The sequence below is a fragment of the Pteropus vampyrus genome, unplaced genomic scaffold (assembly GCF_000151845.1).
Source record: "Pteropus vampyrus isolate Shadow unplaced genomic scaffold, Pvam_2.0 Scaffold7, whole genome shotgun sequence".
Taxonomy (NCBI): domain Eukaryota; kingdom Metazoa; phylum Chordata; class Mammalia; order Chiroptera; family Pteropodidae; genus Pteropus; species Pteropus vampyrus.
The window spans coordinates 16,378,749-16,392,514 of record NW_011888788.1 but is presented as its reverse complement, the minus strand read 5'-3'; the positions used below and the strand labels follow the sequence as shown (position 1 = coordinate 16,392,514).

General features: G+C 38.0%; 1 protein-coding gene across 1 annotated transcript in view; it reads right to left on the bottom strand.

Moving 5' to 3' along the window:
- Positions 1-1,500: 1,500 nt before the first annotated feature.
- The window catches only part of KIZ (kizuna centrosomal protein), a 135,815-nt gene continuing 123,549 nt past the window's right edge, over positions 1,501-13,766 (bottom strand). Inside the window, exons 14-16 of the mRNA XM_023536822.1 lie at positions 3,231-3,469; positions 2,725-2,842; positions 1,501-1,795 (exon numbers count right to left, since the gene is read on the bottom strand). Of these exons, the coding sequence (XP_023392590.1) occupies positions 1,501-1,795; positions 2,725-2,842; positions 3,231-3,469 (652 nt within the window). The remainder of the gene's footprint in view (positions 1,796-2,724; positions 2,843-3,230; positions 3,470-13,766) is intronic.

The window sequence follows — 13,766 nt, the reverse complement described above, 5'->3', positions numbered from 1 at the left end:
TGTTCTCAGTCCCCATCCCAGACTTCTGGATCTGAATCTTTGGGGATGGAGCCTAGGAATCTTGGTTTTACATGTCCTCCATGGGATTCTAATGCACTCAGATTTGGGAAGAACTATTCTAAGGAGAAGGGTAGCAGATAGGGAGTTGGAGCTGTACCACTTAGCAAGCCACTGGCTTCCCAGTGGGGCACAGGCAAGAAGCAGAAAAGGGAAGCATCTTGTACTCAGGGGGCGGGTTTCTTATCTCAAGTCTGGCTCAAACAACCTCAAGTTTGTTCAAAGCCAAGTGTTAAGGTGCACCAGAACCTGTAGGGAACCTCCAAGTAAAGTATCCTCTATGTTCACAGAAAATCCACAATGGACAGTGTTAAAAGATAAACTGAGACATATTTAAAAAATTAAGTTTATTTGAGCAAAAATTGATTTGAACCAGACAGCACTAAATGGGAAGTGGGTAGGAGCACTCCACCAACAGAAGTTGGAGAAAGACTTGTATAGAGAAGATGCAGAAGCAAAGAAAGGAAATGATTTGATCGACTGTAGCTTGAGCAGTTGCCTTTTTTGGAAAGGACTACTTGAGTATTTGTAATTGGTTGTCCTCAGGTTTTGATTACTTAACCTTGAAGGATTTACAGGTTTAGGTTTTGGTTTGCTCTACTAAGGCATTAAAGCCACCTCAGTTAAATGACCTCCTTGTTTAATTAATTTAACACCAGTGAGAACATAGATATGTTTATGTTTGCTGTCTCCAGTGGTTTCCCAGTCTACACCTGATTCTGTTTCAAAACAATCTTCTGGGGCTGTTGGTTTTCTCCTGTTGAGTAGCACCTGACCAGTGAGGGTATGGGGAATCCAAGGCAAATAACTATGGGAGCCCTGGCAGAACAGTCCTATGGGGAAAGGGTTGGGGGCCAGGGGCTGAGCCCTGGTGGGTGGAAGCAAAGGTGGAGGAGATTCTCCCTGACCTCGTGGTCTGCCACTCACAGGCCAAGGAGCATTCCCCAACCACCTACTCCCACTCCACACACATACACACCTACAATGGGAAAGTGGCCACCACAGAGTCTCTGTTTATAGCTACCAGGATGGGAGAAGATGACTGTGATTCCAAATGGCAGTTATAAAAACATTTGATATCTCTCTAAAATCTCAGAATAAAGCTTTCTGCTGCCCTAGGAAAGGGACTGGTTGTGTTTGGCAAATGAATGCAGTTAGGATGGAGAGGTCAAGAATAGTCATGGACAAGCCTTATATGTGAACACAGACCCCATGTGCTATTCTGGGCTTTTGTGGGCCAACAACACCTCCCAATTTCTTAGAAGAGAGGCTAAGAGTGACTTAAACCTTAGGCTTCTTCAGGAAATTGTAAAGTTAGGAGCTGTGATGGATGCTTTTCTGATCAGGCAGCATAGACGGCATAATGATCCAAAGGCTCTGTATTTAATGATGAACTCGGGCCAAGATCTGCCTCCAAGGGGAAATCACCAAGTTTCTTTCTGCTCACTCCAGAGCAGGGCTTGAGAGTTCTATTGGGCTGAGAGGCTCTTCAAGGATCTCAAATTTGCCCAGCAGGGATGATATGGACCTTCTGTTTTTAATCAATGGTTCTTCTCCTGAGAGCACACAGAAGATGGAGATTGCAATCCACTCTTTTGCCTTCTTTTCTAAGTTCTGTCCCAGTTCTTGCAGAGTAGTTTCCTTGGGAAGAAATAGGTAAACTTTTACCTGTGACTTCCAAGGTCCTAGTTCTATATAGCCTGTGGGGTTCTTGCAACATTCTATGTCTGAAGTTTTCCTAGGGGTAGAGGGTGGAAGAGGAGAACCAGCTAAATTAACAGTCCTATGGGGAAAGAGTTGGTGGCCTTTTCCTTCAGTCAGTGGACTCACAGGAAAGGGACTCCACCTTAAAGGACTGAGATCATGGATAACTTCTGAAAGTTCTTGAAAACATTTTCGTGTTTATTAGAATAAAATAATGACTCTTCACATGATATAAAGGCAGTATAAACTCACCAAGAACTTTCAGAAACTTTCCATGCAGTATCGATAAGAAGTTTGTGAATTTGTTTGGCTTTGGGCCAGATAATATTCAAACCAAGAAAAATTATAACTGTGTGCATGCTTGGTTCTTCATGCAAAACATATTTTGTTAATGCCCTGACTAGGGTTGATAGACTTTTGTATCCTGGACTCCTCTCTGTTTCTGGAGATGTGCTACCAATTCTTCTACCAACAAGCAAAAGGGCTCATGCTCATCTACTTTTTCACTCTCTTGATACCACTGTACAAACTGTCTTCTCATCCTCTTCTCTTCCCACCTTCTAGGTCTCACTCTTTCTGAGCAGCCTCCTCTAGAGTGATTCATCTCTATTCAAAAAAGGTACACTTAAGTGAACATGAAGGAACTAGAGGTTCCCACAAGGGAAATGCACAGCTTGGAATTACTATACAGATAAATAAATAATTCACCAAGAAATAGAATAAGAACTTGGATAAGACTAGCAAAGAAGATATCAGATAGCAAGGACACTAGATGTTTATGTATAAGGACAAACAAAAGTAATACCTGTGAAAACTCTTTAGACTCTAGAAAGGACTAATTTAGAATAGTGTTCACCACAAATAAATGGTGGCTACCATTGAAACTTATGGTCTGCGAAGTAGGTAGAACAGATGTTGTTCCCCATTCTAAGAGGAGCAAACAGATGCCCAGGTAATATTCACATTGTGACTTCTAGTATGGTCTTTTTCTTCAGTGAAATGCCTTTCAAGAATTCTTCATGTCTAGAAAATCCAAGTGCAATGAATAAATCTTCAGTGGCTCTTAGAGTTTTCAAAAATGCTGTAAGAAATTTTGGGGCATAAATAGTGAAATTTGAATATGCATTATATATTGGATAGCATTATTGAATTAATTTTAATTGTCTTAAATACGACAATAGTATTGTGGTTAGGTAGGAGATGGCCTTATTCTTCAGAGATGCAGGCTTGAGGATTTATGCCCTCAGGAAAGCAGAGGAAACCATAGAGGAAAGGAGAGTGAAGGTATCAGAAGATTCAGCTGGTCTGCTCAACACCCCACTCAGCCAGATGGAAAACATATTGTTTTGAATATCTATTGCTGAATAATAAACCAGCCCAAAACACAGAGGCTTAAAAACAACAACTGCTTATTTGTTCCTAATCTGCACTTTGGGCAGGCTGCTCATCTCTGCTCCACGTGGCATCACCTCTGGTGCTCAAAAGGTTGAGGGCTGAATGGAATGACTTGCTATTGGCCGGGTTCCTCAGTTCTCCTCCACATGTCCACTCCACGTGGTTAGCTTGGGCTTCCTCACAGCGTGGTGGTCTCAGAGCAGTTGGACTTCTTACACAGCAGCTGGCTTCCCTCACAGTGCAAACATGGAAGCTGCCAGACCTTCCATAAGGCTTAGGCCTAGAACGAGCACTATGTAATTTCTGCTGCAGGCTACAGGGCCAAGCCAGATTCAAAAGACTTAAATACCAGGAGGACAGGCTCATTGTGGGGCCACTAAATGAACAGTTTGCCACCGATAGGGATCAGGAGCTTTGCCCAGTGGAAATTTCCTGTAGACCAACAACTATAGGAACAAGGTACATGAGAGGTGACTGTTTCAAAAATCTTTGGATCCTTGATCACTGTTGAAAAGTAGTGATCAAACTGTTCCATGTAAAAAGAGGAAAACAAGGATTTCCTTATTGCAGCATCTCTCCAAGGATTTAAGGAGCTCATATGCACTGGGGGTATAATATAAAGTGTTTTTCAAACCTATAAGACCATGGTGCACACATTTGAAAAGACTATCATTTGGGACATTAAGATTGTAAAGACTCCAATTTAGATTAATTTTTTTTTTAATTTAAGCAGTCTTTTAAAAAATTGTGATAAAATACTTGATATAAAATTTATCATCTTAACCATTTTTATGTGAACAGTTCAGTGGTATTAAATGCATTCACATTGTTGTGCAACCATCACCACTGTCTATCTCCAGAACTTTTTCATATTACAAAACAAAACTCTGTATTCACTAAACAATAATTTCCCAATTTCCCCTCTTCTCAACCCACCAGCAACCACCCTTCCACTTTCTATCTATGAATTTCTGTCTGTGAATTTGACTACTATAGGGACCTCATATAAGTGGAATCATTCAGTATTTGTCTTTTTGCGATTGATTTATTTATAGCCACCCCTGCTCTTTTTTGGTTACTATTTACATGGAATATCTTTTTTCCATTCTTTCACTCTTAACCTATTTGTGTCTCTAGATCTAAAGTGAGTCTCTTGTAGACAGCATATAATTGGATCATGTTTTTTTTTAATCCATTCCATCAATCTCTGTCTTTTAATCAGAGAATTTAGTCCACTTACATTTAAAGTAATTATTGATAAGAAGGGACTTACTCATGTCATTTTGATATTTTTTCTATATGTCTTATAGCTTTTTTTTGTACCTCATTTCCCGCATTACTGTCTTGTGTTTAGTTGATTTTTTTTTGCAGTGAAATGTTTTTATTTCCTTCTTTTTTCCTTTTATGTATCTTCTATAGATATTTTCTAATATGAATCCCCTTGGCATAAGAAAATTCTAATTGCTCACTGGTAAAAATAATTACCTGGTTATGTACTTCCCTGGCACATGCATGCCTAGAAAGCCTGAACCCCCAGCTGTTCACTTGCTGAACTTTTATTAGTTCTTTGAGACTTAGCCCAAAGATTACTTCCTTATCTAAGCATGTTAGGACCTACTCACAGGCAATCTATACAATCCTCTAAGTGTATTTACATGAAATGGCAAATAATATTGTTAGCTAATATTTACTGGGTACCTACTATGTGTAAGATATTTTGCTAAATACTGATTTGTCTGACTTCTGAATCTGAGTGTTTAACTATTGCATGGTTTGGCCTCTCCAGAGAGGTTCCTCTATCAATATTTAGCACATAACATTGTGTGGCAGACTGCCATTTTCCCACCAAATCCATTTTTTTTTCTTCCTGGAAACATAGCTGCCTAATAAGAGATTATCTCCCAACCTGCTCAATAGCTAGGTATGGCCACATAGCTAAGTATCCACCAATGGAATGTGAGAAATTCCCATGTCACTTCTTAAAAGGAAATCTCTTACCTAGGACTTCTACTCTGTCCCTTCTTCAGTGCCTACCAACCAGCTTGGCCATGTAGACCAGGAAGATACTCTGTGGATGGAGGAGGGACAAAATGGAAGGGATCTGGATTTCTGAATGTGTAAGAGTAGAGCCACCAGCCAAACTTGGGGCTGTTAATGAAGGATAAACTTCCATAATCTCAAAGCCACTGTATTTTGGGGCCTATTTGTCATAGCAGCTAAAATGTCATCCTAAACAATTTCCATTTGTTTCTCTTCTATTAGACAGAGAAGTTCTGGAGGACGAGAATCACACCAAATTCATCTCTTTGTATACTTGGCCTGGATTAGTGCGAGGGGCATTGCAAGTACTCCAGAATGAAAGCTCTTGTTAAATGAGTGAATAAATTGTTACTTATATTATTGCAAAAATTCCTACAAAAAAAAGTGTTAGAGCATTAGGACCAGATCCAGGCACACCTGAAAAGGAAGAAAAAACTGATTCTTAGCAAGAATTGGGACCAGGATGCAGGACTGACAGCATTCTAATGACATGGGGTGGGGGGAATATAATTTGATTTCAGTTGATTCATACACTTCCCATAAGTATGCTTGCAAGTGCTGGGAAGACCTCACCCACAGGACCCTACAAACACCATTAGCAAACTATCATGGTGATTAAACTGCAGGATGCTGCAGAGTGCCATCCTAGCTCTTTTCTCCAGCATGTTCCCCTAGTCAAGAAGGATCCAGCATTAAATTTGGGAAAGCTAAGATGGCAGTCATATTGCCCATCAGTATCATCTGTTGCCATCTCTGTGCTGCCAGCATGACAGCTGGGGAAGAGCAGGATCAAGTTGACTGGCAGAATGTTTTACATCTAATGAGTTTGTGCACAATAATAGTATAATAAATAAGACTCTAGAGAAACTCGGTTATCGCTTGCATTCCAAAAGTGAGATATGGCCTTACCAGAAGCTCACAGAGCCATCTGTCATCAAATATTAGTCTTTGTGTCAATGGCTGGACCAGCCTAAGGAAATCAGCAGAGGGAGGCTAATGACAACCATGTCGTTCAAAATATTTAAAGGAAGCTACCTTAAAGAGCCAGAGATTTCCAGATGATTTTGAGATAAATATATAAAACCATTACCAAAAGCAGTTAAACTTGTAATCTTGGCTGCTGAATGCTAATAAGTCTTGCCATTGGTTGAGTTCAGTTTCTGTCACTTGGGGTGAGTTCTTGAGTAATATAATCCTTATCTGCTTGGATTTGGGGCTGGAATTATTATGATCTTTTTTTAATGTGTTTTTGCCAGTTTGATACCTCAAAATCTGATCATCACCAAAGCACTCTGCTGATGACACAACTGCTAGTGACAGGAATACTGAGAGTGGATGAAAGCTTAAGAATTGGATGAAAGCTATTAGGATTTGTAGTTGTTTGGTTCTCTCATTTTTTGTTGAGGAAAAGGAGGAGGGAACTCACAAGCTGTTACAAATAAAGAATTGGGCTTAAAACAATCTCATCTGTCAGTAACACAACCAAATGCTGAGAGTATCAAACCACATGGTAATGGCAGAAGTCTGGGAAAACATAGTGGCATGTTGACTGTTGAAAAAGTAGGTGCAATTAGAAAAGCAATTCAATGAGATGAAAAGTTCAAGGATAACCAAGTCCCAGTGGCAGCAAATGCAGAAAATTTTCTGGGCCTTATCTGTGTAAGGTCTTCAGCCTAGACCGCAGTGTTTATGACTGCAGAATGTGTCATTTCCCACTTGATGGGGAACCCTGCATAGGTCTCTATTAGGAATTATAAGGATGGGCCCCAGGGACAGTTGAGTGAGGTCAACTTTGGTGGTTCAAACTCACAGACTTCATCTCTGGATTTGATTTTCCTGTTTAGAATAATCTTTCCTCAGTGTATTCCAGGACCAGTACTAGTAGATATTTATAGTGGTTATGGTAGAATGGTACTCAACATCTGTTCCAGCCTGTTGTAGTATGCCTTGCTATACTGCAGAGCCCGGAAAGCTAAAAACTACATTTTCTAGAATCCCTTGAAGCTAGAGTTCCATTGTGATTTAGGTAGGTCCTACCAATCAGAAGTACTTGTATGAAATTTGAAGAGTGGTTCCATTATAGTGGCTGGGAATGGGGAGTTATTGTTTAATGGATACAGAGTTTCAATTCGTACAAGATGAAAATTGTTCTGGAGATGGTGGTGATAATTACACAATAGTGTAGTGTGACTGTACTTAATGCCACCGAACTACACACTTAAAAATGGTTAAGATGGTAAATTTTATGTATATTTTACCACAATTTTTAAAAATTAAAAAGAAAATGTCATTCCACTCTTGTGCACATATAAAAAGGGAAAAATAGGCCAATTAAATAAGTTAATGCTTTCCTAAAACTCTCTCAGTTATAGAACCTACCTCTTCCCAATCACTTCAGAGCCACTGATGCATTTTCCCACATTACCATTCTCTGCGCAATGAACAGAGGTAGTGATGCAGCATTTAAGAAGGCTCCACTACTGTCTCCAGGATTTTCATCCAAGCAGCTGACACCCATTTTTCAAGTATAGGTGCATCCACACAGGCAATGACACATATGTCCTGACTGTTTGACTGGCCAACATGATATATTCCAATTTCAGAGTTGTTCAAATGTAGAAAAAGTGTGCCAGAAGCAATGAAATAATTTTCTTGACTTTTATTAGCTGATGGGCTGGATGAGCCTAAAATGAGACTGCCAAAATGCTCTCTTCAATTGGAAATCTCTTCCCCTGTTTAAAGCCCTTCGGTAGCTTTCAAATATTGACCAAAGGAAGAAGGTCCAAACTTCTTAGCATGGGGTACAAAACTCTTCATGACTTGTTTCTTTTAAAAATTATGAACTATTTTACATACACAAAAATGCAGAGAACATAACACAAATAACATGAAGCAATCACCCAGATTTGACAAATATTTTACAAATCGTTGACATTTTGCCATATTTGTCTAGAATATTTGTTTTTTTAATCTAAATAAATAATTCACTGAAGTTCTCTGTATATATTGCTCATTCTATTCTCTTTTCTTCCCCAGAGCTAATCACTTTCATGAAGATGACACAAATTCCTTCCATTCATGTTTTACATTTTACTATATTTGAATCCTTTTCTCCCCCTTTGTAAACAACACAATGAATTGTTTTGTTTTCACTTTTACATATCTTTTATTAACTGTATAAATTCTCCAGCAATATTTCTTATGGTTTTCCTTCTGGTGGGCACTAAGGTTTCCAAACTTTTACTGTTGCAAGCAATACTACAAGTAAATTTTGAGCATGTTTCTTTGTGTCTGACAGTGAGAATTTCTCTATAGCAGCTTGTCCAATCAAAATATAATAAGGCCACAAATGAGAGTCACATATGTAATTTAAAATTTTCTAGTAGCCACATTAAAAAACATAAAAAGAAACTGATAAAATTTATTTAAATAATATACTTTAACCCAATATATCCAATGTATCCATTTTAACATATGCCCAGTATAAAAATTAAAGAAATATCTTACACTGTTTCTTTCATCCAAAGTCTTTAAATCCAATATGAATTTCTCAGTTTGGACTAGCTACATTTTAAGTGCTTAAGAGTCACACGTGGTTGGTGATTACTGTATTAGACAATGGCTAATACAGTGGCTCTAGAGTATATATTTACAGATGGAACCATGGGGTCATAGGATATGCTATCTGCAACCTTACTTGATATTAAAAATGTGCTCTTCAAAGTGTATGAAATTCCCCCTTTCCTGATGTCACAGTTCTATTTTTAATTTTTTGAGGAAACTTCCTATTGTTTTCCATAGTGGCTGCACCAATTTACGTTCCCATCAACAGTGCACAAGGATTTCCTTTTCTCCACATCCTCTCCAACATTTTTGATAATAGCAATTCTAGCAGGTGTGAGGTAATATCTTATTGTGGTTTTGATTTGCATTTCCCTGATGATGAGTGATGTCGAGCATCTTTCTACATACCTATTGGCCATCTGTATGTCCTCTTTGGAAAAGTGCCTATTCAGAGCCTCTGCCCATTTTTAAATCAGTTGTTTTTTCATTATTGTTATTGTGTTGTATGAGTTCTCTATATTTTTTTCATATGAACCTCTTATCAGATGTATGATCTACAAATATCTTCTTCTATTAAATAGGTTGCCATTTTATTTTGTTGATGGTTTCCCTCACTATGTAAAAGTTTTTTTTTTTTTTTTTTAGTTTGCCGTAATCTCACTTGTTTATTTTTGCTTTTATTGTTCTTGCCTTTGGAGTCAGAGCTAAAAATCATTGTCAAGACCAATGTCAAGGAGCTTACTGCATGTTTTCATTTTAGCCCTTTAAATACCTTCTGAGTTTAATGATCAACTTGTCAAGTTTTGGAAAAGACATGTTGGGATTTTGATTGAAACAGTATTGACTTTTTGGATTAATTTGGACAGAATTTGTGATTTTTAAGATCCAGTGTCTTCATTAACATGTTTAATGTTAATTAAACATTAGTTCTCTTTTGCCAGTAAATGTGTAAAATTTTGTCTTTTAAAAACCTTTAAATTTTAAGATTTTTTTGACATATTTTTGTTTACTGTGTTTTTATATTTTTTAATGTTTATTTTTTATTAGTTTCAAGTATACGGTACATTTATAAACATTTATATAGTTTATAAAACAATTCCCCTAATTGCTCCTTTTCTCAAAAATTTATTTTTAAACTGGTTTTCCTGGTATATCACTGTACTGTTGATTTTTGAAGTTGCTCTTATATCCACCGACTTTGCTGAACTCTCACTGGTTCTAACAACTTATTTCTTCCTCTCTAATCTGCAGTTACTCTTTTCTCTTGGTGTACTCCACCTGTCTCATAGACTCAGCACTCATCCTTGCTGCATATGTGTCTCTGTGCTAGCCTCACAGAATTTTTTTTTAGCCTCACAGAATTTTTGTTTTTCAATTACGCAAGTTCTATTTGCCTCTGAGCCTTGCATGTATCATTTCAGCATAGTTTCCTATTCCTCCATCAGCTCTACCCCACCCTATACAAATGTCACCTCTTATGTGAAACTTCCCTAACTCAATGCCAGAATACTTTTTTCACTCTTCTGAGCTTTGGAGACACATACATCTACCATAATATAATGTACATAATGTGCTGTGTTTCAGGCTTGTCCCTTTGTTGGTGTGTGAGCACTCTGAGGTCAGTGACTGTGTTAGGTCCATCTTTGTGTTCCCGATGACCAGCACATCGGTGCCTAAGACACAAGGAGGGTCAGAAAAGGCTTGCTGAATGAGCAAATGATAAAGCTGCATCTGAACTTCAGGTGGTAGAAGCTGAGAGGGTGGTTACTCCAGATCTAGAGTTGAGTCTTTAATACTGTGAATTCTGATGCTTGATTTCATCATGTTAACTAAGCTCACAAAAGTTTGATTTATAAATTGGAAGACCAGTGTAAAATACTAGAAAAAATAATATATATAGGTCTTTGCCCCGGGTTCTTGACACAGAGCTCCTAAAACCCTTAGAATTTCCTGAATTATATAGGAGTGTCTTTTTTTTTTTGAATGAGGTGACTTTTGGTGGGCTCCTGAATAACTTGAGGATAGGGGCTAGTCATCAGAAAGACTCAGTCATGACTAGAAACTTGGAACTTTCCGCCCCATCCTCCTATTCCCTGGAGAAGGGAAGAGGGGTTGGAAGAGGAGTTAACAATAATGCCTATGTGATAAAGCCTCCATAAAAATCCCTAAAGTATGAGTTTTGGAAAGCTTCCAGATTGCTAGTAGTGTGAGAATAAAGGAAAACACAGGAGTGTTTTCTCCCATATAAGCCATTTATTAACTTATACTGATACGTGGAGGTGCTGGGAGAGTGGTGCACTTGGCAAGGAATGGTAGCACTGTGTCCCTTCCACTATACCTTGTCCCATGCATCTCTTCTATCGGGATATTTATCTCTATACCTTATCATATCCTTTTATTATAAACTGGAGAACATGTTTCCCTCAGTTCTGTGAGCCATTCTAGCAATTATCAAACCCTAGGAGGTGGCTGTGGGAACCCTAATTTGAGGACAAATCAGACATGAGTTGTGAGAACCTGGGGACCTACTACACGTGATTGGTGTCTAGACGTCAGTTTTGTGGGACTGAGCCCTTACCCTGACATTAACTCATTAGTGTCAGAATTGAATTGAATTGCAGGACAGCCAGCTGGTATCAGAGAATTGGTTGATGTAGAAAAAGCTCCCACATATCTGGTGTCAGAAGTATTGTTGAGTGTGATAGTAGTGTGAGAATAAAGGAAAACACAGGAGTGTTTTCTCACATATAACCCATTTATTAACTTATATTGATACTATTTTTACCAGGGAAACAAGACAAGCCATGGGCCCAGTGCATGACCTCTCCAAAAGCTTAACCCCTTGGAGACCTCGAAATAGATCAGAGAGTTGTTTGGCGAGCATAACAGAGCAGAGCTTTCACCTCCATTCCTTTAGCCATGTCCTCCTATCGCTTGTACTATTATGTTCTCAGTACATTTTAAAAAGTCAATTCTCTTCTTTTCCTTAAAACTTATCTAAATAGGAAACTTGATATCACCCACATACATGTTAAACTAGGGTCACTTGAGATAAAAAGTAACTGAAAAAAAAAATGCTGTTTTAGCTGGAAAATTGTGCCTGCTAAAGGTATTGGACCCCAGGCCTTCTCCATCACTATTCAAAATGTGTTAGCAAAGCGTTAAAGAGTGGCACCAAACCAAGGCTTTCTTCTGGACCATCATCTGTACACACAACATGTGATCTCTAGTAAAAGGTATTCACATGTAGGACTGTATATTCCACTGGCATCGCTGATAAATATCAAGGTAGCGTCCAGCCAAAGGGTCTATTTTGTTTTCTTAGTGGGTATAAATCTTTTAAATCTGGTAAGATTTAGAATTAAAATTAGAAACACTTAAGAGAATAAAGTTTATATGCATAGAAAAAGTCTAGAAGGGTATCACCCAAATGTCAACAATGTTTATTGTTAGATTTTTGTGTGTGTGCAATAATTTTAGATTTACAGAAAAGTTGTAAAGATAAAAGAGTTCTTGCATACCTTTCACCCAGTTTCAGTTTCCCCTAATGTTACTTTACCATGGTACTTTTTTGACATATTTGTCAAAACTAAGAAACCAACACTGGTACATTACTATCAACTAAACTCTAGACTTTGTCTTTTGCTATATTTTTCATTAATGTCCTTTTTTGTTCAAAGATCCAACCTAGGATCTCACAGTTCATTTAGTTGTCATGTCTCCTTTGTCTCCTCTGGTCTGTGACAGTTTCTGTCTTGATTTGTATGACCTTGACAGTTTTGAGGAGTGTGGACCAAGTGTTTGGTCTAATGTCCTTCAATTTGTTTTTGTTTTTGTTTTTCTTTTCCATGATTAGACTTCTGTTATGAGTTTTTGAGAAGATTGCAGAGATGAAATATCCTTCTCATTGCAGCATACTGGGGGTAACTGACATCCACATGACCTATCACTGGTGACATTAATCTTGATCACATAGTTAAGGTGGCGTCAGCCAGGTTTTTCCATTGTAATGTTACCATTTGTCTCCTTTCATACTCTGTTTTGTGGAATAGAGTGACTAAGTCCAGCCAACAATGAAGGGAACATAGGGGAAGAATTAAGCTCCACTTCCTGGGTCAGATGGTTGGAAGAAACTTAGATCATCTGCTGTTTTCTGGGTGGGATATATAAACACCCAGAGAAATGCTCCAGATACTGTGCCTGCTGTCTTGAGAGCCCACTGGGCTTCACAATGGTGTGATGAGACTGGAGGACTTCTCTGCTAACTGGTTCCTATTGAGTGGTCACCTTTTGAGAAATAGCCAGACTGTTTTCTGAAGTCACTGCTTCATTTTACATCTCCATCAACAATGTATGAGGGGATTTCTCCATATCCTCACCAACACTTGTATTACTTGTCTTTTTTATTCTAGCCATTCCAGTGGATGTGAAGATACCTACTAGTATCTCCCTGTGGTTTTGATTTGCATTTCTGATGACTACTGATGTCAAGCATCTTCTTGTGTACTTATGCACCATCTGTATATCTTATTTGAAGCAATGTCTATTTAGAACTTTTGCTCATTTTTTGTTTTTCAGAACCTTTGCTCACTTTTAAGTTGGGCTATTTGTCTTCTTATTATTGAGTTTTAAGAGTTCTTTATATATTCTGGATACAGGTCTCTTTGTGATTTGCATCAAAAATATGATTTGCAATTATTTTTTTTCCTTTTTTTTTTTTTTCTTTTTGGATGGTATCCTTTGCAATAAAAAAGTTTTAATTTTGGTAAAGTCCAATTTATCTAGTTTTCTCTGTTGTTAGTACTTTGGTGTCATATCTAAGAAACCGTTGCCTAATGCAAGGTCACAAAGATTTATACCTATGTTTTCGTCTAAGAGTTTATAGTCTTACATTTAGGTTCTTGATTTGTTTTGAGTTAATTTTTGTATACAATGTGAAGGATCAACTTCATTCTTTTGCATAAAACTATCCAGTTGTCCTTACAGCGGGACGTTTGTTGAAAAGA